Source organism: Pseudopipra pipra, chromosome 10 (assembly GCF_036250125.1).
Source record: "Pseudopipra pipra isolate bDixPip1 chromosome 10, bDixPip1.hap1, whole genome shotgun sequence".
Lineage (NCBI taxonomy): Eukaryota > Metazoa > Chordata > Aves > Passeriformes > Pipridae > Pseudopipra > Pseudopipra pipra.
The window spans coordinates 22,302,983-22,327,720 of record NC_087558.1 but is presented as its reverse complement, the minus strand read 5'-3'; the positions used below and the strand labels follow the sequence as shown (position 1 = coordinate 22,327,720).

Below are 24,738 nucleotides of genomic sequence, written 5' to 3'. Positions count from 1 at the left end.
GCTCTTGGCAGAGCCCAAGAACATTGCCAAAAATAGTTTGTCCCTTGCCCTTCCTGTGCATGAGATGGGCAGGGGTGTATGGCTGGTGTACCTGGGAGGAAGGTTTTGGGAAGTAACTTTCTCTCTGTAGGATGTGGAATGGGAAGTGAGGCTGTTGCACACTTGATCCTTTGCAGTTATTGAGGAACCAGCAGTAGAAACAAACTGGTTTTATTCTCAGTGTGTCTCTTGGCTCTGCTGCCCTGTTGTTTTCCGTTGAGAATGAGAAGGCTGGATTGTTGGCAGCAAAGCTTCCTAAAACAAGTACGATAATTGTATGTATACATAAATATTAAATATTAAAAATAAAAAATAAACACTGCAAATCTTTGCCTAATCTCAAATATCTGTGCAAGTGGGGAAACTTACAGATGTTTATTTTGATAGTATTAAAAAGTGTGGCTGGAAATTTCTCAGGTAATTGGGAAATAAAACTCCTCCTAAGCAGCTGTGTCTGAAGCTCCAGTCCTTCAGAGCTCCAGTCAGGCTGGTGCTGCTTTCATTGCTGGCAAAGGAGCTGAGGATGAAGGTTTTGCTTTGATTTTAATCTCTTAATCTCCCTCTCCCTGATCAGAAGGCTGTTATTCATCATTCTGCAGGTGAAGCAGAGTCTGACTTAAGTGTGTAGGGCCAATATAGCACATGTTTTTTGGGAAGGAAGGCTCATTCAATCCTTCCCTCTGTTCAACTCCCTGTATCTCATGGAAGTAATTTAGTTTACCACTTTCCAAACTGATATGACCATTGTGTCTTTCAATATCACCACAGTTTGTGACACTAAAATGTGCTGGTAAAAGTAACTGAAAGCTCTAAAACGTTAAAGTTTTATGACTTCCCACAGAGCTTGAGTAACTGGATGTGTTTGCAGAGGAGAACTTACCACAGAACTGTGGAATGGTTTAGGTTGGAAAGACCTTAAAGATCATCCAGTTCCAACCCCCTGCACGGGCAGGGAGCCTTCAACTTGAGTCTAATGGTTTTCTTTTGCTGATTGATTTGGATTCTCTGTCATTGGTGTCACACTCACCAACAGTGTCTGTAGTGGGTTTGAAAGACAAAGGATGTTCTTGCCCCCAGGAATTGGTTACAGAGCGAGTGCCACAGGGTTCCAGGGCACTGTGCATTGTCCAACCTGGCACCTTGTTCCCTCCCTGCTCCCTTCTCCTGGGAGCTGCACTGAAGAGGTGAGTCCCACTTGTGGCAGGACAGTGCTCAGCCAGCTCCTGCAGTGATGCTTTCAGTGCCCACATTTGCAGTTGCTGTGCTTGCCCTGCTTCTTTCATTGTTTTGTCACAAGGATTCTGGACACAAATCACAGAAGTTTCATACCTAACTTGCATTGACCTTTTATTTTTTCCGTGAGGATTTAGCTCAGAACTGTTACTTGTGCCTTCAGGTCTCTCCTGAACTACTTTATTGGTCTTGTTGTGTGTCCACAGAAGTTTCAGTGAAGGGAGGGACACTGAGTGCAGAATCTGGAGTGCTGTTGAAGTAACAAACTGAAGAGAGTGTGCTGACATCCAGTGTTAATCCTTTTTCCCTCTCCCTTGTTTGCAGGATGCTACAGTGATCTCCCACCTCATGGCACTGCTCAGTAGGTCTCGATACACACAAGAGTACATATGTCAGATCTTCTCACACTGCTGCAAAGTAAGGAAGAGAACACGTGTTCTTTGTGCAAACTCCTGTGTTCTGGCCTATAAAAACCTGTGCATGTGCTGCCTTCTGTGGCAGGAACGCTGGGACAGCAATGACTGAAGTGTTACAGTTCTGGATTTGCTGCACATTTATTGGGGTCGGTGTGGGCTTCTCTACAGTACAAGAAAACAGGAAAAAAGGGGGGGTTTTGTAGGCTTTGACTACTAAACCCAGCCAGCAGTCTGGGCAAATATCAGTGCTCACTATTAGCAGGATAAATCTTGGAAGACTTTTATTTTTCCTCAGAAGCCTCAAGACTGTGAGCAGCTTCTGTGGAGGTCCTGCAGCTGCTTTCAGGAGCTGTTCCAAACCCAGGGAGTGTTTTCTGAGAGATGCTGTAGGTTGAGAGGAAGGGAAATGCTCTGAGCTGAGCTCTGTCACTTACAGGTTTATCCAGGTACATGTTCATTCCTGCTGTGTAATGCAATTCTCTTCATAGGGGAAAACTAATTTTAAACCAGCAGCAACCCCACCCCAAACACGGGGTTTTGTCTTTCCCTCCCCTCACTCCCAAGTTTCCACACAACACTCATTTTTGTATTATTGTTGCAGTTTTTTGGTAGTTACTGTACCAGTGGGTTATACAACAAAATATCAAAATAATTTAGTGTAGCAAAGAAGATTTTTACAGCATCTTTTCCCCTTAGAAACAGTTTAAAACTAGAGGATCATAAATTGTATTTATCTCCCAGACTAACAAATGAGAAAGTTCCCAAGTTTATGAATTTTTAAGTATTTACCTTGAAAAATATCTTTCTACCTTATCACTTGCAATGAGTCCTCTGGAACTCTGGATTATTCCTTTGTTAAATCTCTATTTTCCTCTTCCTTGACTGTTATTTATGTTCACTCATCCCATTGCATTCCTTTTATTAAGTGAAAATGAGGACTGAAAACTGAGTTAGTGTGATACAAAGGTATAACTCAGCTGCTGATATTAATAGAATTGTTTAAAGAAAACATTAAGGCAAAATCCTACACTGGACTGTGGAAGTTCAGATGTATATATTGGGATAATACTGGGGAAAAAAATTGGTATTTTAAAAAGAAAAACACACCAGTGAGGCATCTCTTGTTTAAGTGGCCCTTGAAAGTCTCCTTAATAGGCTGAGGAGTTTGAGGAGGTGAAAAACCAGGCCATGTGGGCTTCCAAGAGAAATAACCCAAGACTAATTATAGGGTGGCAGAGGAGTTTATACACTCAGGGTTGGCTCTGTGGCAATATAAACCCTGTTGGCTGTGAGGGAACTGCTGAGTAATTCATCCAACAGGAAAACACTTATTGTCATCTTTTCTCAAATGAGTTATTTCCTTGCAGCTCCATTAAGTCCTGGTAGTGACTTGCACAGCAAATACATGGTTAACAGAGCAGGGCAGGGAGGGGCTCCTGAACTTGCTCTGCCTCCCCCAGACCCCTCTCTAACAAATTTTACAGTGAATCTTTGGAAAAAACGAAGTTTTTGGAAAGAAACTGATGGTTGTGTGAGCAGAGAGAAACATGACTGCACAAGAAAGGTGGGGTGGGGGGAAGGAGTGTTAGGAAATAGTTGCATTTACAGAATAATAAACAGCTGCCTAACAAAGAAAAATATTTGAGGTTGAGTAAACGGGTCATCACAAATTGATCAAGAACTCCTTTCTCTCTTGCCCAGGCAAATGCAGCTGTTAAATAAAAATCTAAAATGCCCCCTTCTTTTATGTTTGTTTTTTGGGTTTCCAGATTATAAGGTCAGTTACTGTATTTTCAGACAGAACAAAGTACTTCTCATACAGTGAAGCAGAATTTGCAGGGCACTTTCTGACTTACATGGACAGGCAAAGTACATTCTGATAACTGAAAAATGATTAAATACTGAAAGTTTCTGTATTTACTGCATTTGAAATGAAGATTTCACCTTCCCCCAAAGGGGAGTGAGTGAGGGAACCTTTATTTCCCCCTGAGTGAGAGAACCTTTCTCATGTTTTTTACCTGAAACAATAAGTTCCTATACAAATACTTAAGTAAGGCTTAGTGTAGGTTGTAGAAGGTATTGATGCTTTTATGTCTCTCTTTCCTCATTGTAGTAGTTTTGTTAATTGAACTCATAGTGACATATCACAGCTCCTACCCCTTGTTCCTGCATCCTGTTCTCTGCTCACACTTGGTGCATCCATTTTTTTTTCTCTTCCTTGCCAGTATCTTGTTTGTTTTGCTTCTCAGATTTCTGTCTTACTCACCTGGAAAAGCTCAGACCAGTTCTCTTGAGCTGGGAAATCCGTAATTTGGGTTCCTGGCATGTTGCTGCTGGTTTCTGCTTTTACTCTGACTGCTCCTCCCTGCACTGTTGGAGTTAAAATTAGCAGGTGGGAAGCACTGACCCTGGAGAAGAGCCATCCTGAGCAAGGGAAAGGGTTGATTTACAGGGGAGCAGATGCAGTTCTTAACATCCAGAGCCAGGGTTCTATCAACAGAGAAGCAAATAGGTAAACTGTGATCAGGCTGATGTACATGGTCTGTGAAAATGCAAGTCAAAATTTACTTTGCAAGAATCTGTCTCACTTCATTTGTTTTCAGAGCAAGTGGGAGTAAGTAAACCTTGCTATTTTAATGATCAGTTTAAGAAGAGAAGGTGTGTGTTTGGAAACACAGGGTTGTATAAATAATTTGAAAAAAATACTTGTGGAACTTAGATTTGAAAGTGGTGACATCTCTGCCTAATTTCACTGCCAGCTGAAAATTAAAATGCTGTGACTGGGAAGGGTGCAGGATAAAGCCTGTAATCAGGGCAGCTTCCTCCCAGGCCCCTTCTCTTGTGTGACCTTAGACCTGTGCTGGATCCCTGATCCAAGGTGCAACTGCATTTAGGTACCTGTTTTTTACATTTTATTATGGAATGAGATTTCATTCTCCAGTTTTCACCTGTGTCTTTGCAGCTGTCCCTGTTTCTGGGTTGGTGTTCACCCTGACACTGACTGGTGTGTGCAAACACAGCCTGTCCAGAGGAGATAGTTCATGTCCATCCCCTTGTGCAGCTCAGACACACCCAGGTGTCACCTCTGGATGGGCCTTTGGCCTGTTTGCACAGAACCCACCGCCTGCATCTCATGGAAGAATCACTGATGCTTGTGAATTACTAAATCTGGGGCAATATGATTTCTTTTACTTGAATTTCATTCATTTTTTTTCACATATTTTAATATCTGTTCTTCAGCTCCAACACTGGCATAGCTGCGGCTTTAAATCATTGCCTCAGCCACTTCTGTGTGCCAATGTAAGTGGTTTTCCTCCTTCAACCCTGTGTTTGAATTGCATTTTTTGGTAGAAAGCTCTTGGTGGCAGTAGCAGCTGAAGCATCTCTTAAAGCACCAGATATGTTACATCTAAAAGTAACGTAAAAAGTAGCATAAAAAGTAAATTTTATGCTTTTTTCTTAGAGGTAAGAGGTACTCTAAAAATGTTCTTTTGATTATAAGAGGAATCTGATTTCAGCTGCATCTCAAATGTGAGAATAAAGTGTCTCTGATGCCTCTCAGGGTGTGTAGAAGTGCCATAAACTCAGCTGGGTTTGCACAGGAGATTAAGGAGTGAAGAGACTTTCTTCCCTTGCAGATTAGTCAAGGCAGTGCATGAAGGGCTGAGAAAAGCTGGGCCACCCTAAAAGCTGAGTTTAACTGTGCACAGCCTGTGCTTCATGCAGAGCTGCCCAGAGTCATGAACCCCCTTCAGAAGAGAGGTTTGCAGGTCCCAGGTCAGCTTTGCCCAGACACTGCTGAGGGCTGCAGGCACTGAGATTGCACCTCACTGAGCCTTTGTTCAACCTTACTGAGCCTTCTCAGACTGCAGCAGTTCTGAGACCTTCCTCCTGCAAGATCCAGGATTTGGGTGTAATTCCAAATGCTCTTTGGAAAAAATATTGGTGTATCAGCCATTGCCAGCTTAGAATATGAGGTCAGTAAACAGGTCATGGCTGGCTGGATTTATGGCTAAATGTGTTTGACACTAAAATAAGAATAATAAATTGGAGGAACATGTGAATCTGTCCTCAGAGCACTGTCACTCTCTTTCTGGAACCCATTTCAGATGAAATCCCCTCCCTTCTGAAGTTAGAATTTTGAAAATGCTTAATATTAACAGTGAAGAAAACATTAGTGACTGGGGATCTTTTATGTGATTTGTACAGAAAATCAGGAATTTCCAATTGTTTCCAAGAGAAAGAGTAGAAACAGAAGTGCTCTATCCATGTCTCTTCATTTGTGAGAATTAATGGCATTGCCTATTGAAGGAAAGAGTGGAAATGATTATCAAAAAAAAAAGGACAAATGCTATAAAAATAAGTGTTGGACTTGTTTATTTAAAAAATGTTATGCCAGCTGATTACAAAGTAAATGTTAGTAAATCTCTCTTAAACTTCTTCAATGTGTCTTAAATACTTGACAATGAATTGCAGATAATGGAAACCTTTTACACATTCTTTTAAAGAATTTAATGGTGTTATGTTTTCCTTTGAAGGGTCCAGATCACCAGACAATCTTATTTAACCATGGAGCTGTTCAGAGTATTGCACATCTCTTGGTCTCTGCCTCCTACAAAGTAAGACATTAAAAGTGTTCTGTGTTTTAACATATATTTATGAGAAAAATCCAAATGAAGATTATAAAAATTCTCTCTATGCCAATGAATTAAAGTTATAAACAGGGATAATGTGCATTTTTTGGAATAACAGTTGGTTTTACAACTGGGAAGATGATCATGGTCCATCTTCCCTGTGTCAAAAAACTAGACAACCATAAAATAGGTTATTCAGTTAAACCAAGACATGATTTTGGACTGAAGGAGGAAGATCCAGCATGAAGAAATCTGTCAGTCCTTGTCACACAAGTGATACCTGAGTCTGTGTAAACTCAGTAAACTCATGGGGTATATTTATTTTAACATTACTTTAGAATCACTTCAACCAGATGGTTCTCTTTAGACATTTTACTGAGCTGACCTCTAAAGGCTTCTGAACTGTAAATCTTAAGGACACATATTTTTGGTTCTCTGACATACTTGGGAGTCCTGGGAAGGAAAAGTACTACTGTGATATACTTCCACTCCTCTGTTGTTTTTTGCTTTGTGAGGCATCCCAGGTAAGACCAGTATTTCCTGTTCAGTTCCCAAGTTTTATCCTCGCTGGTTTTCTTCACAAATAGTTCACGACATCCCCTATAAAAGGATAATTCCAACAGGGAGATAGCAGGAAGTCAAGGTGTGAGTTGGATGTTTCCATCTGCCTTGGATTCATTCACCATCCTGGTGTCTTGCTGACTGTCCAGCGTTGTTTCCTCCCAGCCTGTCCAGCAGTGCTGACTGTTGTGCTCTGCAGTTGGCACTTCTGTTTCCTTTCTTCTGTTTGCACCCAGGTCCGAATGCAGGCACTGAAATGCTTCTCAGTTCTGGCCTTTGAGAACCCCCAGGTCTCCATGACTCTGGTAAATGGTGAGTGGGATGCTGCTGCTTTGACACTCCCTTTATTGACTGGCTGAATCAGAATGACTTTGGGTTCTCTTTCATTGCAGTGTCAGTGGATGGAGAATTGTTACCACAGATTTTTGTGAAGATGTTACAAAGGGACAAGCCCATTGAAATGCAGCTCACGTCAGCCAAATGGTAATTGTCTGCAGGAATGAGAGTCAAATAGCATGGAGGGTAATCTCACTGCTTAACTGCTCCCTCCTTGCTGCTTCCAGAGTAATGTGTGCTGTAAAATCTTAGCAATGATTATAGATGCTGTTTGCATTATCTAAGCCCTTGAAGAAGTGCTTCTCACCTTATTTTATAACATAACTTTCACTCTTTGCTGTGCATAAACAAGGGAAAATGTTGCTGGGCAGCAGTTCTGTGAGCAATGTGTGTTCAGCCACGTGGATTTTCACCAGTAGCTTGGGGTTTGTGATGCTTTGCTTTGAATAGGCTGTGGTCAATCCTATGTCCTTGCAGAGCACAACACTGAAATATCTGGTACCATCCTCCTTGAACCCCTGCTCAGAGCACTCTGCTCACTGTGTTGTGTTGGACTGCTCCCTCATCACCTTAGTGCACAGGGTTAGACCCCCTTCCCAACTGTTTTAATTAAGGTAGATTATTCTTCAGGCTTCTTGTGCTCATAGAGCAGAATTAATGTTATTAATTAATTTCATGGTTCAAATCAGACTTTCCCTGCTGGTGTGGGCACCTCAGTGTGTTCATACTCATAATGACTCTCTACCCTGTGACAAAACATGCCCAAGTTCCATAACAGCAGCCCTTCATGAGCTGGGAATTGACTCCCTTTAAGACCGTTTTCCTTTTCTTGTGTTGATAATAATGGAACAAATCACTTCAGGGGGTTAAAGAGAGAAAATTGCCCATCGCTGTAAGTGACTAAAATGAAGTTTAACTCAAGAGTTTGGTCACTGTTGTATTGTTTGATTAGTCTTTTAGTTTTTGATGGCTTTTTTTGACCAGTAACAGTGAGTTCTCTGAGTTCACCAACTCATTTCATGGACACTTGCCTCAGTGCAGGATTCTGGGTGAGGAGCAGGTGGGGTAGGCAGGATGGCCTCTTGAGTCATATTGCCAGGTTATGATGACCTAACTCATTTCTAAAAGCAGTTATGAAGATGGGTAGGTGTGGAGGGGTTTCTTAGGTAATCCCCCTCCGTGTGGGAGGTCTGTCTTGGGGCCTGGTTTTACTGGTTTTGTTAAGCAGTTCTTAGTGAAGAAGGCAAGTTAAATTAATTAACACTATAGCAGTGTCAGTTCTGACTGATTTATGGGTTTCTTTGAGAAGTCAGAAAATACATAGGGAATGATGCTTTGAAAGTTAATTTTTTGTACTAATCTCAAGATATAAAGCAGTTGGTAAGTCAGGGAGGCAAGTTGGAGTTCAGTGAATTGTCTGCCTCTGGGCTGTCCTTGTTTTGGGACGGGCACTCCCAGATCTGTTGGTTTTTGCTGACCTGCTTCAGATTGGCAGGAGTTGGGTGGACACCCCATCTTCTGCTGTTGCTCTGCAGAGCTTTGGCTGAGGTGGACCTTTCAAAACATGGAACAAAATGATGTGGTGTAAGGCAAAAAGAAAGTTACAGGAAAATGGAAGACAAACCAGTATCCTGAGTTTCAGATGGGGTTTCTAATTAGTCCATGAGCAGTCATCCTATTTAGGGCTCCAAAGCCTCTGTTTCATGACAGTCCTGGCAGTTGCAAAGACTTATTGGCTTTTCTTCTATAAGTGCATTCCCTGCTTGATTCCCTCCAAGTCAGACTACCTCTTCTTTTTTTCTAATGTGAGTAGTAGGTGGATATGTCACAGGTCATCTTTTTCTGCTTCTAAACCTGATTTCACTCCTGCCCTGCCAGCTTCGGTTAATTAATCTGCAGTTCCTCTTTGCTTTATTACTGGAGTTCTTGAAATACAGATCTAGAAGGGTTTTTCCCTGCATTTTGGAACTTTCCCTTAGAAATTTCTGTTTGAATCCACACTGGCATACAAGGCTACCTTAGGAAGTTCCCTTTTTTTTTCCCCTACAATTGAAGTAGACCTGGAGGACTTGATTGAAATGGATCCTTCACTTGAGCAGCAGTGTTGGCACAGAGGGAGGGGCAGGAAGCCTCTTGGGAAAGGGCTTTGCAGCTGCAGGTGGAGCAGTAACCTTTTCTGCTAAACCCACCAGAACTGCCCCCAGCTAAGCCAAATCTATTTTACCTGCAGTGAAAAAATTACTTTCTTTCATGTTTGAAATAGAGCTACTTTGCCTGGCAAATGGGGTCTCACTGGACTAAATGGCAGCTGTGAGATTGTTCAGGTGTGAAAATGAGAGTTTCCTGCTGTCAGCTCAAGGCTTGGGCAGTAAAAGTTTTTAAATGAGCTCTGTGCCAACAGTGAAGTGTTATCTCTTATCTTCTGAGAAACAGTATATAAAGAGATTTCTGATGGTGGGATTTTTAGCTGTGGCTGTGTTTGGAACAGGATCAGTGATGTTGCCCTCTAAGAGATGAAAGCACCCACTCTGGGCCCTTGGGAGGAGCTCAGGAATGTGGTGAAACACGGTGTGGTTACAGGATGTGAGGATATTGCTGCTCCTTAACTGAGCAATTCTGATTGACCCTCTGTACAATTTCCACTTGCCCACTTGAGGGTCAAAATGTGTTTGTTTTAAGTCACTGTACTGCAATACACTTGTATTCTTTAACCTGCACTGTGGCAGGATAGAAGGCAGTTCCAATGGTGAGTTCAGAAGCTAAACCAAAAGATCCTTGGTGCAGAGCAGTTCCCCTGCAGCTGTATCCACTGCCTTGGAGCAGGGCAGGGAAAAACTAAACCACCTCAAGGTAAAACACTTGTAGTGGTGGGTGAAGGACTTTGTGGTAGCTTGGGGCCCATTCACAGGTACATTACCAGGGCCACTGAGCATTTGTCTGTGTGTCAGCACTGCAGTTTGAGGCCTTGGGCTTCTCATGTCCACTCTGAGTTGTTGTCTGATAAAGAACAAATGCTGGCTTGGTTCAGTCTCAGAGCCTTAGCTGGGCTGTCATTAGTGAGGATGTGCTGATTGCTGCAGACAGACATCCCAATGATCCCACATCTCCTGGACTGGTGCAGAGCCTGAGTGGTTTCTGCCTGAGCTGTCAGACCCCACCAGCCCTGTGCTGGATCTCTCCTCATTGCTCACACAGCATGGGCAGGTACTTTAAACAAAGGAGAGTGTGGGTATATTCCTCCTTTACCATAATGCAAGTTGTTAATTTGGGGGTTTTTAGCTGGTAAAAGAGGTTTGTGTGCCAATCAGAGCCGTTGCTTTGCCCCTTTGTGACCAGTGTGTGCTGTTTGTACTGACCAGTGCTCCAGCAAGGTGTCCTGCACCACAAATCTGCCTAAAAGTTCCCCTGCAGTAGTTTGTGTGCCCAAGTCTAGTAAGCACTGATGGATTTAAACCATTGGTAGGACAAAGGGGAGGACATTCCATTAGTACAGGAGGTTGTTGTAGAACATCTCCAGTGCCTCCAAGGCCCTGGTGGGTGACTGGGTTGTGGTGTTTTTGCCTCCAAGGCCCTGGTGGGTGACTGTTGTGGTGTTGTTGCCTCCAAGGCCCTGCTGGGTGACTGTGTTGTGTTGTTGTTGCAGCCTTACTTCCATGTGCAGAGCTGGAGCAATACGGACAGACGATCCCTGCATCGTCCTCAAGGTGAGCTGTGTCCTGCTTAAACCACCTCTTCAATATTCAAAACCACTCCTTTTTGTGCTAACCATGACAGTTAGTTAAACAGTTTTCTGTTTAATTCTCATGTAGGTCTATCCTGGTTTTATTTGTCTCATGTAAAAACTGGCACAAAATCTGTTGCACCAAAGATTCCAAAGCACCGAGTTCTCTTGACTTCAATTTAAAAAAAAATAGTTCCCTGCTTTCCCTTTGTGTCTTTAAGCATTTATGGTGGCATGACTTTTTTAAGAAGCTTTAAGTAAAGAATCATACTAGAAGGTCAGTATCCAGAAATAAATATCCCAGAGTTTGATTCACATCCATTTGAGATTTGTAAAAATTTCAGTAACCATTATAAGTACCATGGAAACAGCATTGTTAACCTGGTCTCTGTAGATGACCAGGGCACTGATTTGTCTTTCAGCAGCTTGTTTCACAGGGCTGAAGTCAGAATACTTGCACAGTGTATATGTGGAGCCTGTCATGAGCAATTTTTGTGTATATTTATCTTCCTCTTGCTTTGGCCGGGGAAATTTGTTATTAAAAAAAACACCTCATGCTGAAATATTGGCTTTGATTTTTATACTGAGTGTGCCATTATAAGGGCGTCCAGTAAAGGAAACTTCATTAAATACCATAGGATTGTAATCTCTTTCTTAATAGTCACACTTCTATAGGTAGGAAGAAAAAGGAATAAAAAAGCTGTTCATGTGCAAGTGTATCAGCCAGGGATCAGGTAATGCCAACAGTGCTTGCTTTTCCATGAGATATGGGAGTTTTGGGGTAGTGCTGCAAAAAGAAAAGGGCTGGGAAGGCCTGTCCATGGTGTTCAGGGAACAGGGAGCTGCCAGGTGTGTGCTGTGCTCTGTCCCTGTCCCTGCAGAGCCCTTACACAGCAAACCCTCCCCACCAAGGGCCACTGCTGAGGCTCTGCTGCAAACCCACACCAGCTCCTGCAAGCCTGCATTTTAACCTGGAGAACTGTCTCCAGAGTGCCAGGAGCTGCTCCTTAGTGCTGCTCTTGGGTGATGGAGGGGAAGGAACAGGTTGTGTGTGAGGTACCACACCAAGAAAGCACAGTTCTGCCTTTCAGTATCCAGGACAATAGGTTTTGGGAGTGGGATTTTGGTATCCATCATTCTGGGTGAAAAATCCATGTGTTAGCTGAGACAAAGGCCCAACCCTCCTCCCTTTTTGTGCAAGGAAATCCAAAGTACAGTCCATTCCAGGGTGGATAGTGGCATCTGTTCTGCACAAGCTGCATCCTTCTCTCTCATTCCCTCCTCCTTAGCTTTGTTCCAAGTGGATGCTCCAATTCCCTGCTCTCTCTTCTCTCTCCTTACAAGACCTGCAAACTGAGGGCTACATTCCATTCACCCAACCTATCTCTCTGCAAACCTCGTTCTTCTCTGGTAAAGAGAAGATTTATCTATTTATCTTCCCCTGATAAATCCCCCCTGTCTGCTGCCCCCCAGGCCATGTCCTGGTGAGGCCGTGTGTGTTCCAGAACTGTCCTCTCTGGGCAGAGGGAGCAGGGATTGCTGCTGTCAGCAGTGGCAGGTGATTGCTGAGAGCTGGCTGGACACTGTCCCTGTGGAGCTGGCTGTGGATAACCACCCTCCTTTCAAACCATTGGGAATGGATTTGCTTCTCAGCTCACAGCAACAGCAGCACTTTTTTTCCTCATGGAAGCTGCTTCAGCACAAGTAAATGTTTTAGGCTGTGGAATTACATTTATTGTATTACTTGGGAGGAAATGAAAGAATGAGGAGAGAAGGAAGGCACGGAACTTTGCCTTGTTCAAACAGCCCCAGGGATTTCTTCTCCAGGAGCTTGTAGTTCCAACACAGTGTCTCTGTGGTTCACCCAGTCACAAATCCCCTCTGGGGAGCTAAAGGCAATGACCCCTTTGGTATTCAGGAATTACTGACCCTTTGCTATCAAACTTTCTGCATTTGGAGGCCACTCAGGGATGTGTGTTCCCAAAATGGTTTTAAGTTATCTTCATTGCCCAATTTGAGTAGTGGGTTAGCCTGGAATGTGGAAAAATAAAATCACTTTGGGATGGGGAGAAGGCAGAGGAGGCTGGTAAATAATGGGTTTGATTGGAAGGGAAATTATTTCTCTGGAATCCTGATAATGAAAGTAACTGTCCAGATAACACTGACACATCCCAGCAATACCCTGGGAATTAGATATTCCACCTTACAGCCCATCTCCAGACTTTTATCTGCTGGCACAGATCTGGTGTGCTTTGTGCCTCTTCATCTTACACCTCTGCACAGTCCTGTGCATGGATTACATTGTACTGACCTTTGGGTCCAATGGAACAGTTAAAATGTCGGAATTCTTCATTTTGTTTCATTTCAAACAGATGGAATTGCTAAGTGTTGAAAACCATGAGATTTGTGTTTCTTGGGTGCATGCAGCCAGTGACTTAACAACACCCAGCCCTGAATTCCAAGAAATAGCTCCTTTCAGGCCATTTGACCTTGGAAGGATTTAGGAAGTACATTGTCTTCGTAATTTAGACTTGGAATTCCACTTCTTTTCTTTCTCACTCAACATGAATGTAGTTTTTTGAGAGCTTATGTTCAGTCTTACCTGATGCCTTAAGGGCCAGGTGTGCAGAGAGGAGGTGCTTTGGCTCACTGGATTAGCTGCAGGATTCACAGCTCCAGGGGTAATCCTGCTGGGAGCATCTGTCGTTCTCATAAATGTAGAGGAGTCCTGTAACTCTGCTTCCTTACCACTGCAGTGGAGAGAAAAATATTTATCCATTTGATCATTTGAACAATCAATGGATAAATGGTATTTCAGGTCCCCAGAAACATAACTCTGGGAAACATTTACTGGAGTCATTCTGTTGAAGTCGGTGGAGTTACACAGGCACAAATCTTGGTGTTATTCCTCATCCACTTTCATACTTGTTTTGGTGAGGCTTGAGTGAACAGAGTCCCAACCCTTGGAGAATTGCTTTTTCCACAGTTAAGTGCTTTTCATTGAGCTTTAGGTAAAGAAAGACCTGATTGTTTTTAATGCTCAGAGTAGAGAAGGTGTGACAAAAATCTTGCTGTGTGAGTGTAACCAAGGTAGGGGGTACATCAGAGTAAGGCAGAGTGGACCTGGATTCCAGGTGGGCTTCATTTCTGGGTGACCAAATATGCTGCTTAGGAGAATTCCTCCCTTCCTTGCTGCTCCAGGCAGCCAGTGTGTGTGAGAGGAACCTGAGATTATTTCTGACCATGTTGTCCTTAGTTAATCGTGGATCACAGAAGGGCAGGAGGGATCAAGTACAGCTTGGATACTTCTGGTTCCTGTGTGTAGTAAGAACAAACCTGCAAATACCAACTTTTGAGAGGATTTTTTTTTTAAGCTTTTCAAAACTTTGTCCATGGTCCCTTCTAAACTTTGCATCATTTTGGCTGCGTGAGAAGGTGTTTAAAAGTAGTCCACTGTATACTTGGTATGGCCTGAACAATTTCTGCGTGTGTGGAGACTTTAAAACCCTCAAAGTGATGTGTTTGAAGGTTCTCTCTGAAGCACAATGCTGAGCATTGCCCTGGGACAGCTGTTGGGTTTTTTTGAGTTTTTTTATGAACAAAGCTGCACTAAACCACTGTGGTTGGGGTTTTTTTGTTTGTTTTTAAAACTTTTCAGACTCTGCCGTGCTTGGTTCGAATGTGCAGTAAGGAGAGGTTGCTGGAGGAGCGGGTGGAGGGGGCAGAAACCTTGGCCTACCTGATCGAGACCGACGTGGAGCTGCAGCGCATCGCCAGCATCACCGACCACCTCATCGTCATGCTGGCCGACTACTTCAAGTACCCCAGCTCCGTCAGCGCCATCACCGACATCAAGAGGGTGCGTGCCCTTACCTGCTCCTGCAGCTCTGAAAAGTGCCCAGCAGTAATGATAAATGAGCCCAGGATATTTTTTTTAAAAATATTCTATTTAAACCGTTGAGGTGGTTTGAAGCTGGCTCCCTGCCAAGTCTCCAAACCTCACCACAAGAGCTCTCTCCCCCCCCCGCCAAAACCAAGGGAGAAGAGGAAAAAAAAAAACCAAGAGAACCGAAACGAGAGACAGCTAAAGCAATGTATATAAATATATTTACACTTATATTACATTTATATACAATTGAAATATATGTACAATTTCAAAAGGGAAAGGGAAGGAAAAAAAGGAACAAAACCAAAATAAAATATACACGATCAATAGCCCAAGATCTAGCAACTAAAAGAATTAGCAAAAGAATATCTTACTACTCTCCTTGGGACAACAGAAAGTAATGCTGGAATGACCACTGGCAACCTTTGATGCCCAAGGTCGGCAAGGCCTTACCAGGCCTCACTAGGCCTCAACAGGCCTCACTTCCCAACGTGACAGACTCAACAGCAGGGAACCCACACCTCCAAGCTGCTGGAAGGAAAGAGGGGTGAAGGCCTTTCCTCCTTTCTTTTTATGTAAAAATCGTAGGGAATACCAGGTAAATCTGGGCACTTCCTCGGTTACAAACTGGTCACCAAGGAAGGCCCAGACTAAACTACCACAACCGTATGTCTGAGTTCCTCAACAGAAAGGTGACCAGAGGGTTTAGCAGGACTCGATTCCTGATGTTTGTAGGCCCCAAGTCTCACTCACTCACTGCTTTCTCTGGAGCCTTCATTATCCAGACTTGAACTGTGTGTGTCTGGACTCCCCATGCTGTAAGTTCACAAGTCTTGCCTTGAGGAAACCTTCCTAAGAGATAGTGGTCCATGGGAAGAGAGATGGATTTCAGTTCTTAGGTCAGGGTTGTGGGAAATCTGAAGTTCAGAGATGGCTCTGCTGTGTTAAAGCATGGGGATGTCAGGCAGCATTTCGTATTATGAGCTGTCTGCACTTGCAAGAGGTTGGATGAACACAGCCCAGATGCACCTTGGAGGCTCAGTTCCATAGGTGTTGTACCAGGAGTTCTCATCCATGAACTGTTTTATAAGATCTTCAGACACTTTCCAAAGCACTGGTGGATCAATCAGCCTCAGAAGCAAGACTGGTTTTGATATTTCACATAGGGAAATATCCATTACTCCTCCCTCTTACTGAGTCTGATTTTTAGAAAGTACCTCAAAAAATGGATTACAGAGCCTTGGTTTTTCTCTGAAACTGCCCAAGAGGTAGGCTCGCTTCCCAGACCTTTGTGGAATGGGATTGATTCTGCATGTAGAGCTACTGGAATTTCATGGAAAAACAGGCATTAAATATATATAAAAAAAAATCAGTTACAGCACAAAACTAAGCAAAAAGAAGTTTAGCAGCTTATTGTGGAGTAATGGACATTGGCTGTAACATCAAAAATGTGATCAGGTTCCAAATGTGAGTGGGGCAATTCTAAATATTATGACAGTGCTCTGAGTCTGCAGATAGTCTGTAAGAGCAGCCAGCTGGGAATGCAGGGTTTGTACAGAGTGCTTGGAACTGCACCCTGTAAGGTAAAACTGCCTGAGCAGTGAGTGAGGGCTCTGCCAAACAGAGCCCTTGTCTGCTTCAAATATTTATACCAGTTCGGTAACACTTGTGCTCTAATGTAGCTGCCCTGGAGAGAATTACTCAGACAGCTTCATTTTTGACAGTTCTGTTATTTCAGCACTTTGGTACTTAGTGCTGGCATTTTCCTGGCATTTTGTGTAGGCTTTGAAGATGGCATTGTTTTGTGGAAGCCTTTGGTACAGAGTTTGGAGGGCAGTCAGGATCATGGGATTGTTCTCACTGGAGAGAACGTGAGGAGGTCTGAGAGGCCACATTGTCTGTCCAGAGCAGGTCACCCTCAAACACCACGATCCCTTCAGCTGGTGCTCCCATTGCTTATGGAATCACAGAATCTCCTCAGCTGGAAAGGACCCACAGGATCACCCAGTCCAACTCCTGGCCCTGCCCAGGACACCCCAACAATCCCACCCTGTCCCTCAGAGCATTGTCCAAACCCTCCTGGAGCTCTGGCAGCCTTGGGGCTGTGCCCACTGCCCTGGGGAGCCTGTTCAGTGCCCAATCACCCTCTGGGGGAAGAACCTTTCCCTGATGTCCAGCCTAACCCTGCCCTGACACAGCTCCAGCCATTATCACACCCCCAAGCACTCGTTCCTGATCTGTGGGCTGTGGTGCATCCCCCAGATTCCCCCCTCGGGCATCTCTGCTCAGAGGTGACCTCCCAGAAACCTCCAACACCTGTTGTGTTTCCCTACAGCAGAAGTTAAAACCCATCTTAAGATAGAAGTCCTGAGATTTAGAGACCAGCTTTGGCTCTTGCTTTTGCTTCAGTTCTCTTGATAAAACTTCCCTTGATGTTTTTTTCACTCCTGGCTTGTTCCTGGAAGTTTTTGTTGGGGAGATAAGAACAGTTATTGCCTGATTATGGCCTGGATAGAGTCCTAACCTTGTTTTGGCCTCAAATTGGAGTTGGCTTCTCTGTAACTCAGCAGAGAAATTAGCTGTATTCTTAACTTTGGTTATTGCATTAAGTTGGTAAAGGTGGACATGGGCTCCTGGAGTTCCTTGTGCTTCTGGCTGCCCTTGGGGTGGCAGCCAAAACCCTGCAACAAATAAGAATATCCCACCTGCAACTTCTTAGTGTCTGAATTTGGTGTCTGTGCTCTGCTCCCCCAGCTGGACCACGACCTGAAGCACGCCCACGAGCTGCGCCAGGCCGCCTTCAAGCTCTACGCGTCCCTGGGGGCCAACGACGAGGACATCCGCAAAAAGGTGGGCCTGGACAGGTGTCAGCAGGCAAAACATGCAGCTGAAAGGCAGGGACTGGCACCTGCCAGCCTTGTGTTCCCCACTGTGAGGTAAAGAGGTTGAAATGAGGAGGCTCCGTGTGTTACATTGATATAAACCATCCTCAGGGGGGTGGAGCAGAGTCTCGCAGGAAGTTGTCTTTCAGCATGTTGTGGTGCTTGACTACTCATAAGGAGTGTTGTTGTGGCATATGAGTAATTTCTGAGACCTGTGTTCTGAGGGATAGAATACACCTCTGTTCTCATCCTATCCCGTTACAAAACAAATGGCTTTTAGAAAATAAACCCTGGAAAGTCCAATCATATTGGGAAGCAAAGTCAGAGTTTGTTTCCTGATTCTCGAGTGACCAAAGTCGTCATAAAGCAGTTGGTGGTTCAAACATCACAGGAAAGAGAGGAGGGGCTGATGGGAGTACTCAGAGTTAAAAATTCACGTGTGCAAAGTGGAGGGAACTTGAACAATAAATGATTAAAAGGAGCATTTTTTAAAATTAAGCATGGGCTTGCTATGTCAGAGGTGGCAAGTAGGGGGGAGGCAGGAGGGTTTTCTGAGTTGATTTGTTGGTTAAAGGGGAAAAATAGAAGGCAAAAATGTATGGGCAGGAAAACACATGTTGAAAAGATAATATCAGAAGGATTTATCCATGAGGATCTGCAGAATTCAAACCCATAAGCCTCTCTTTTGTTGCTGTAGTTAATAGTGAGGATCCTTCTTTTACACTGTTTCTAATAAGCAATGGGTGTGTACATGACAAAGTTGATTTATTATACCAAATCTATCTTTCATCTGGGTATTAACTCCCTTTTATCCTGGTTTTAAGTGCTTGTGCTGGCCCTGTCTAAATATGACAGATGAACTAGAAGGTATTTTTTATCCACACAGATCTACAGCCTGTCTGTGGTCTGTAGTTTGTATATATTGTGTGCAACCACACATACTCTCCTTAGCTTTAGTCTGGCATTAAGGGTAATTCATATATATATAATCCTGTTGTTCCTTGGTGATTAAAAGCAGCAGTGGAACATAGAATGGAGATTTTTTTCGAAGTTGTCTGCAGATACACAAAACTTTCCACTGAATCTGGAAGAGAACTTGACTTGCTGGTTTCAGCTACAGTTTTTTATATGCAATATCCCAAATGTTGCAGACAAAAAGCCAAGAGCCCATAAATGCTCAGAGTGTTTTATTCCTTGCCATGAATTGCTCTTGCTGCAGATCATCGAGACTGAGAACATGATGGACCGTATCGTGAACGGCCTGTCCGAGTCGAGCATCAAGGTGCGCTTGGCTGCAGTCAGGTAGGACCTGTTCCATCACACACAGCCTTCTGTCTGCTGCTGCACCTGCTGCCAGTCCTGCTCACTTCCTAAAAGCTGACTTGAACTCATTTCTGCTGTTGGACAATGTGCTGGGGGAAGGGGGCAGTTACCCTGTGCTGGTGCAGTGTTTTCTCTTTGCCATTTCCTGGCACTTGCCAAGCTCCAAGCTGAGTCCTTGTGCAGAAGCAGTGGATGTTTTCCAGCAGTGTCCATGTTTCACAGGGAAGGTTTCCTTTCCATTGCAGATGTTTGCACAGTTTGTCCCGTTCTGTACAGCAGCTCAGGACAAGTTTTCAGGATCATGCTGTATGGAAGCCTTTAATGAAGGTAAGGGAAGAGGAGCCAGGTCTCAGTGACTGCAGCTTCTGTGCCAGTAAAGCAGCACGTGGTGTCTGTTCAGATTACATGCCTTGCTGTAGAACCATGATGGAAATTACCTAGAAATCAAAATTCCATGGCCTTCTCCTGAGAGAGCCAGAAATCACTAAAAGCCAAGCAGCAGCAAAGAGAACTGTGGTTCATGCTTGATTTTTGAAGGGGCTTTTGTTTTCTTTTCTCATTGTTTTTTTGGTTTTTTTTCTTGTGATCAGTGAGTGAAGGGAAGTTATCCCTAATGTTTACATGGGGCACTAGGAGGAGTAGATGCCCTTTAATTTCATGCTGTCACTGGATGGCACAGTTTGGACTTGGTCTGTGAGCCCTGCAACAGAATTCAGAGCTGCATTTCCTCCTCCAATTCTCAACCTTGTAGATCTCATTGCACACTCCATAACTGAGGCCAAAGAGCTCAGCAAGACCTTTAAAAAGACAATCTTACTATAATGCAATTATCCACAAGAATAAATGAGATCCAAGTGTGTAAGGTCTATGTCATCTCTCATCCTGTAATGGGAATGATTTGAATATTTTAAGAGCTTGTGAAAGGCCAAACATGAAAACATCAAACCTTTATAAATGTAAAACAAAAAGCCAACAGGATTGCTTGAAGAAGCACAACTGGCATGAAAGGAGAACCGGGGGGGAAACTAAAAGTTGAGATGTCAGACTTCTGTGTAAATGCAGTTGCCAGCAGTTGTTAATTTTGATTTGTATTAAATAAGCTGAAATCAGGAACTTGCGTGTTCGTTCCAAAACGTTGGGAATTGCTCTGAATAGATGAGCTGCTCAGTTTAGGAATGGCATGTTCTGGTGCTGCTGGAGAACCTTCTTTTCAGAAGGGATGCTCCTGGGGAAATCTGTCACTTTGTGCTTTGCACGAGGTACAGAAGTGTTGAAGAGGCTCCTCCTGGAGCTTCCTCTGCACGTGTGTCCTTGGCAGAGCAGGGATTGTCCCCACTGATTTCTACTGAATTGGACCTGAAAGCTCTCCAATCTGGCTTCTGTGAAATAGTGCATTGCTCCAGCTTGTCATGGGATGGGTGTCATTGTCTGGATCTGCATCCAAGCATCTCCTGAAGTCTGGAGTCTCAAAGTGCAGCATAATCCCAGGCATCCCATTCCACAGTGATCCCTTCCTTATGTCAGTTACCAGGATTCCTCTCCCCCCTTTGTGCCTGCAGGTTTTACAGAATGCTCCAAATGAAATTCTCGTAGTAGCATCTTCCACGCTATGCAATCTTCTTCTGGAATTCTCTCCAAGCAAGGAGGTTGGTATTTATCCAGGAACAGGACCATTATACAAGGGTTCAGTAAGCATAAAGGTGTCTTCATTGGCAGCCACTGCTTGTGCCATGTTACAGAGCTGTCATGGGACGTGGCCTGGGTCACTGATGGCTTGTGAATAACAAAAAAAAATCAGTGCTGTGACACTGAATTCAGTTGAATAGTGAAATGTGGTCTCTAAAGAAAAGAAGTAGACATGAAGTTTTGTCGTTCTTTTTACATGTGAAGCACTATTATCTAAAAAAATCATGAACAAGAAGAAACCAAACTGTGATCCATTGTCTTGGAGAATTAGTGCTTCTGTATCCTGAAAATGCTGGCACAGCAGAGTGTTGTGGTTTTATTGTTCTCAGATGAACTGTACAGGATATCTGGTCTTGAGTTCTGCAGAGTCTGTATTTCATACAGATCATATCCCCACACCAGCACTTCATAGCAAGGGAACAATTCCCCAGGTCTTAAATATGTTTCAGTTACAGAAAACGTTCAGGAGTGTGCTGTGTGGGGGATCCTGCAGGGCACTGTGGATTCCCTGGGGTTGCTCAGTTGATCTTGGTGGTGTCAGTCATGTCTGTGAGACAGAAAGTTCACTGCAGTAGTGCCAAGCAGAGTTCCCTGGCCCATGGTCATGGGCTTTCTTGGTCACTCTGCAGGGCACAGCACAGTGTTTCCACTTCAGAGTGGACTGAAATACTTCTTTTTCTATTGGGATAATGGTTCATGTCAAAAGAAAACACTGATTGTGCAAGATGAAGGAATATTTAGATTTGAAAGCCTCTCTAAGCCATCTGATATTCTTTCATATCCATATCCTGTCATTTAAAGGTTTTATATTTCAGTCTGCTCATGAAGAAGTCTCCAATTTTCTTTATTATGCTGAAATTTTGCTGATTGACTTCAACCAAACTTGAATTTTTTCATAAAAACCTACTTATTAATTGTCATGAATATGGGCAGTGGTGTGGTCAGTTCGTGGGATTGCACTGGACATGTTGTAAACTCAAGAATAAGATATAAGCAACACGTTTTTATTATATTTTATTATATATTTGTATTTTATTGTATTTGCATTTTCATGTGTGCAATTAGTGTTTTAAAGCTCTGTTTTTTTCCCCTCTTTTAGCCTATTTTAGAATCAGGAGCCATAGAACTTCTATGTAGTTTAACACAGAGTGAGAATCTTGCCTTGCGAGTGAACGGCATTTGGGCTTTAATGGTGAGTAGAGCACACTGATGAAATTCCACTTGGCATTTAGCTCCTTCAAATGTTTGGGAATGTAACTTAAAGAACTTGTCGGTCATTATTAGAAATAAAGTAGCTGAAATCTGGCTTGTCTTTGCATTTAACTGCAGAAGAAAAACAGTATCAGCCTCGACCATTTCATCTGTTAGTCCATAAAGTAGAATAAATTCTTCAGTTCTGATACCAATTTTGTTGCCAGGCTCGTTCAGGGCAGCAGTTAAGAAGTGTCAGTAGCATGCCAGGGGACAAATAAAAGCAGGTAATAACCAGGTCAGCTGCAAGACTGGGTGCAAATTGAATTCACTGTGTAGCAGTTGCTCAGAAATCACAGCCTTTGCAAGATCAATGTAGGAGGGATATATTCCTGCAGGGAATAGTCTCCTAGAAGAGCAAAAGCCCAGGTTTAAGGTAAGAAATCAGTGAGGAGGTGTCTGTCTCTTGCAGAACATGGCTTTTCAAGCGGAACAGAAGATCAAGTCGGACATCCTGCGAGGGCTGAGCACGGAGCAGCTCTTCCAGCTGCTCTCTGACTCCGACGTAAATGTGCTGATGAAGACGCTGGGGCTGCTCAGGAATCTGCTCTCCACTCGCCCAGTAAGTGGAGCTGCAAACAGCCCTTCTGGGAGCTGATCACACGTGCAGGAAACACAACACATTCCTTATAAGACAGGTTATTTTTCTGTGTAAGACCAATGTTCAGGATCTTGCTAAAACCTGAAGCCTTTGGATTTATTCAAATGTACAAATCAGTGTAAGGAAACGTTTGAAAGAATTCTCTAGATCCACAGAAACACTGTAATTATTACCAAGTGCAGAGCCAGACATTTACACTGATGTTCAATTCCATTGCAATTACCTTTCAGCAACATAATTTTCCTGACAGTTTCTCTGTGAAACTTGTCCAGCACAATAGTAGGAGGGTTGCACTCTTGAGGCAGCGTGTGGAGAGGTCCATATCTTAAAGATACTTGTGTTTCTTCTTTTTTGACCCCTGAAATACTTGTGTTCTTACCCAGCTGTATAGCTAGTACTGGCTTTGTGAATGTGACTGGGGGACTGTGCACTTACAAAATGCCTACGTTCGTTTTACACCCTGAAATAAAATGGTTTGAAAATGTAAGCCCGTGAATTGTTTTTGACAGGGAGAAAGAGATATTGGTGGAGGAAAAGAAAGGGGTAATCCCCTGTGAAGAACAGAGGGAAAACATGCAGCAAACATTTGGCAAGCCATCATTTTTGTGGGGGGAAAAAAACCACGAAGCCTCTACTGTGCATTTATCACGTATTGTGTTTCTACCATAAAAAGGTCACTGCAAAAAATCTTCTGATGTTTGTACTCGTTGAGTCTCAATAGGCTTCATAGAAAATTAGCTCTGTCTAAATGTGAAAAGATATTTAATAACCAGTCATTCATTAAACTCACCCTGAGCTCTTCACAGCGCAGTCTCATTGTCACTTAAGGTGTTTTTCATTTGGAACTCTGTGCTTCACCCACTTTCTGTGCTGTGTTTTAGAGTCAGAACCAGCCATTCTCATTCTCTACCCAAAACTCACTCATCCAGCAGCTTTCCAAGGAAATCTCATTAATAGCGATTTTAAGAAGTCCTTAAAGCCTTAAGGAATTGTGATGTGCCATGTGCTGGTCATCTCTGGTGCCTGTTTCCTGTCACCCTTGAGGTTTGGGATCAGTTCATCCAGTAGATCTGGTTTATCTTTTTCTGGTACTTCTAATGATTGTATCTATTCTAGTGTAGGTGTGTCATCAAATGGCCTTTTCCCTGTGATCCAGTGAACTTGGGACAGTTTTCCCAGACATAAGCAGTGCACATGGCTTATTTCTCTGCACTGTCTCAGGCTTTGGAAATCAGACCTGGTCACAGTGTTCCTGTAAGAGTAGCAAATCCCAGATAAGAAGCAGCAGTTTTCTTACCCCTCTCTGATATTATCCCCCTGTTACCAGAAGAGAAGGGCTTGTTTCTAAGTGCAGCATCATACTTGGAGCTTGGCTCCAGCAGGATTCAGGCTCTAGACTGTAAGAGTGGGAAGCCAGTGCCTTCCCTCTGGGTGACAGGGAAATCACAGCCAAGGCCTGTGTGATGCTCTCTCAGGCAAGACCAGGCTTCACATGAAGAGCAATGTTACAAAGTGATTCTGCTGTGATAAACTCCTGGATTTGGGAGAGCTCACTAGGAGCTGGGCTCTGTGTGCAGTGTTGCTGCTCTTCCCTTAGTGATTGAAGTAGGAATGTGCCTTCTTTGGGGAGTTCCACTAAATGTGTTTCCTCCTTGTTTTGGCAGCACATAGACCATATAATGAGCACTCATGGGAAGCAAATCATGCAAGCAGTGACCCTCATTCTGGAAGGGGAGCACAATATAGAAGTCAAAGAGCAGGTACCTTTTTTGTTTTGTGTTGTCTTGGCAGAATAAAATGTAAGAAACAGCAAAAGAATGATTCCTGTTCACAACATGGCATTTTTGTTTGGGATTATGATGTGCTGTGAATATTTTACTGAGATGTCAGATGGATAACTTGAGTACCTGCAAGAATGCTTTTCTTTCTGATGGATTATTACAAAGATGTTTGAATGGAATTCAAAATGGTTTTGTAAATATAGGTTTGGTAAAGAGGAGGGTGCTGGATGTGAGAGCAGAAGAATTAAATGAGGCAGTTGCAGGGCAGGAAGGGGACGGTAGGAAGAGAACAGAGGTACTAGCAGGGGAAAGAGCAGGAAAATGTGGGGAGGGACCTGCCCTGACAAATGAAAACTGAAGAAGGAAAGGCAGAAGGAAAGAGATGACT

The 24,738-nt window shown here is 43.4% G+C and overlaps 1 protein-coding gene across 6 annotated transcripts in view; it reads left to right on the top strand.

Moving 5' to 3' along the window:
* The window catches only part of ARMC8 (armadillo repeat containing 8), a 63,216-nt gene that overhangs the window by 31,239 nt on the left and 7,239 nt on the right, over nucleotides 1–24,738 (top strand). For 4 of the 6 annotated variants that reach the window (XM_064666680.1, XM_064666677.1, XM_064666679.1 and 1 more), the window contains 14 exons: nucleotides 1,597–1,689; nucleotides 4,929–4,988; nucleotides 6,227–6,307; nucleotides 7,120–7,195; nucleotides 7,276–7,366; nucleotides 10,863–10,923; nucleotides 14,599–14,799; nucleotides 17,581–17,676; nucleotides 18,928–19,010; nucleotides 19,277–19,358; nucleotides 20,591–20,677; nucleotides 21,817–21,909; nucleotides 22,381–22,530; nucleotides 24,234–24,329. In XM_064666680.1, coding sequence (XP_064522750.1) covers nucleotides 1,597–1,689; nucleotides 4,929–4,988; nucleotides 6,227–6,307; nucleotides 7,120–7,195; nucleotides 7,276–7,366; nucleotides 10,863–10,923; nucleotides 14,599–14,799; nucleotides 17,581–17,676; nucleotides 18,928–19,010; nucleotides 19,277–19,358; nucleotides 20,591–20,677; nucleotides 21,817–21,909; nucleotides 22,381–22,530; nucleotides 24,234–24,329 — 1,350 coding nt within the window. The remainder of the gene's footprint in view (nucleotides 1–1,596; nucleotides 1,690–4,928; nucleotides 4,989–6,226; nucleotides 6,308–7,119; nucleotides 7,196–7,275; nucleotides 7,367–10,862; nucleotides 10,924–14,598; nucleotides 14,800–17,580; nucleotides 17,677–18,927; nucleotides 19,011–19,276; nucleotides 19,359–20,590; nucleotides 20,678–21,816; nucleotides 21,910–22,380; nucleotides 22,531–24,233; nucleotides 24,330–24,738) is intronic. The other 2 variants (XM_064666682.1, XM_064666678.1) reach the window with 2 other exon arrangements.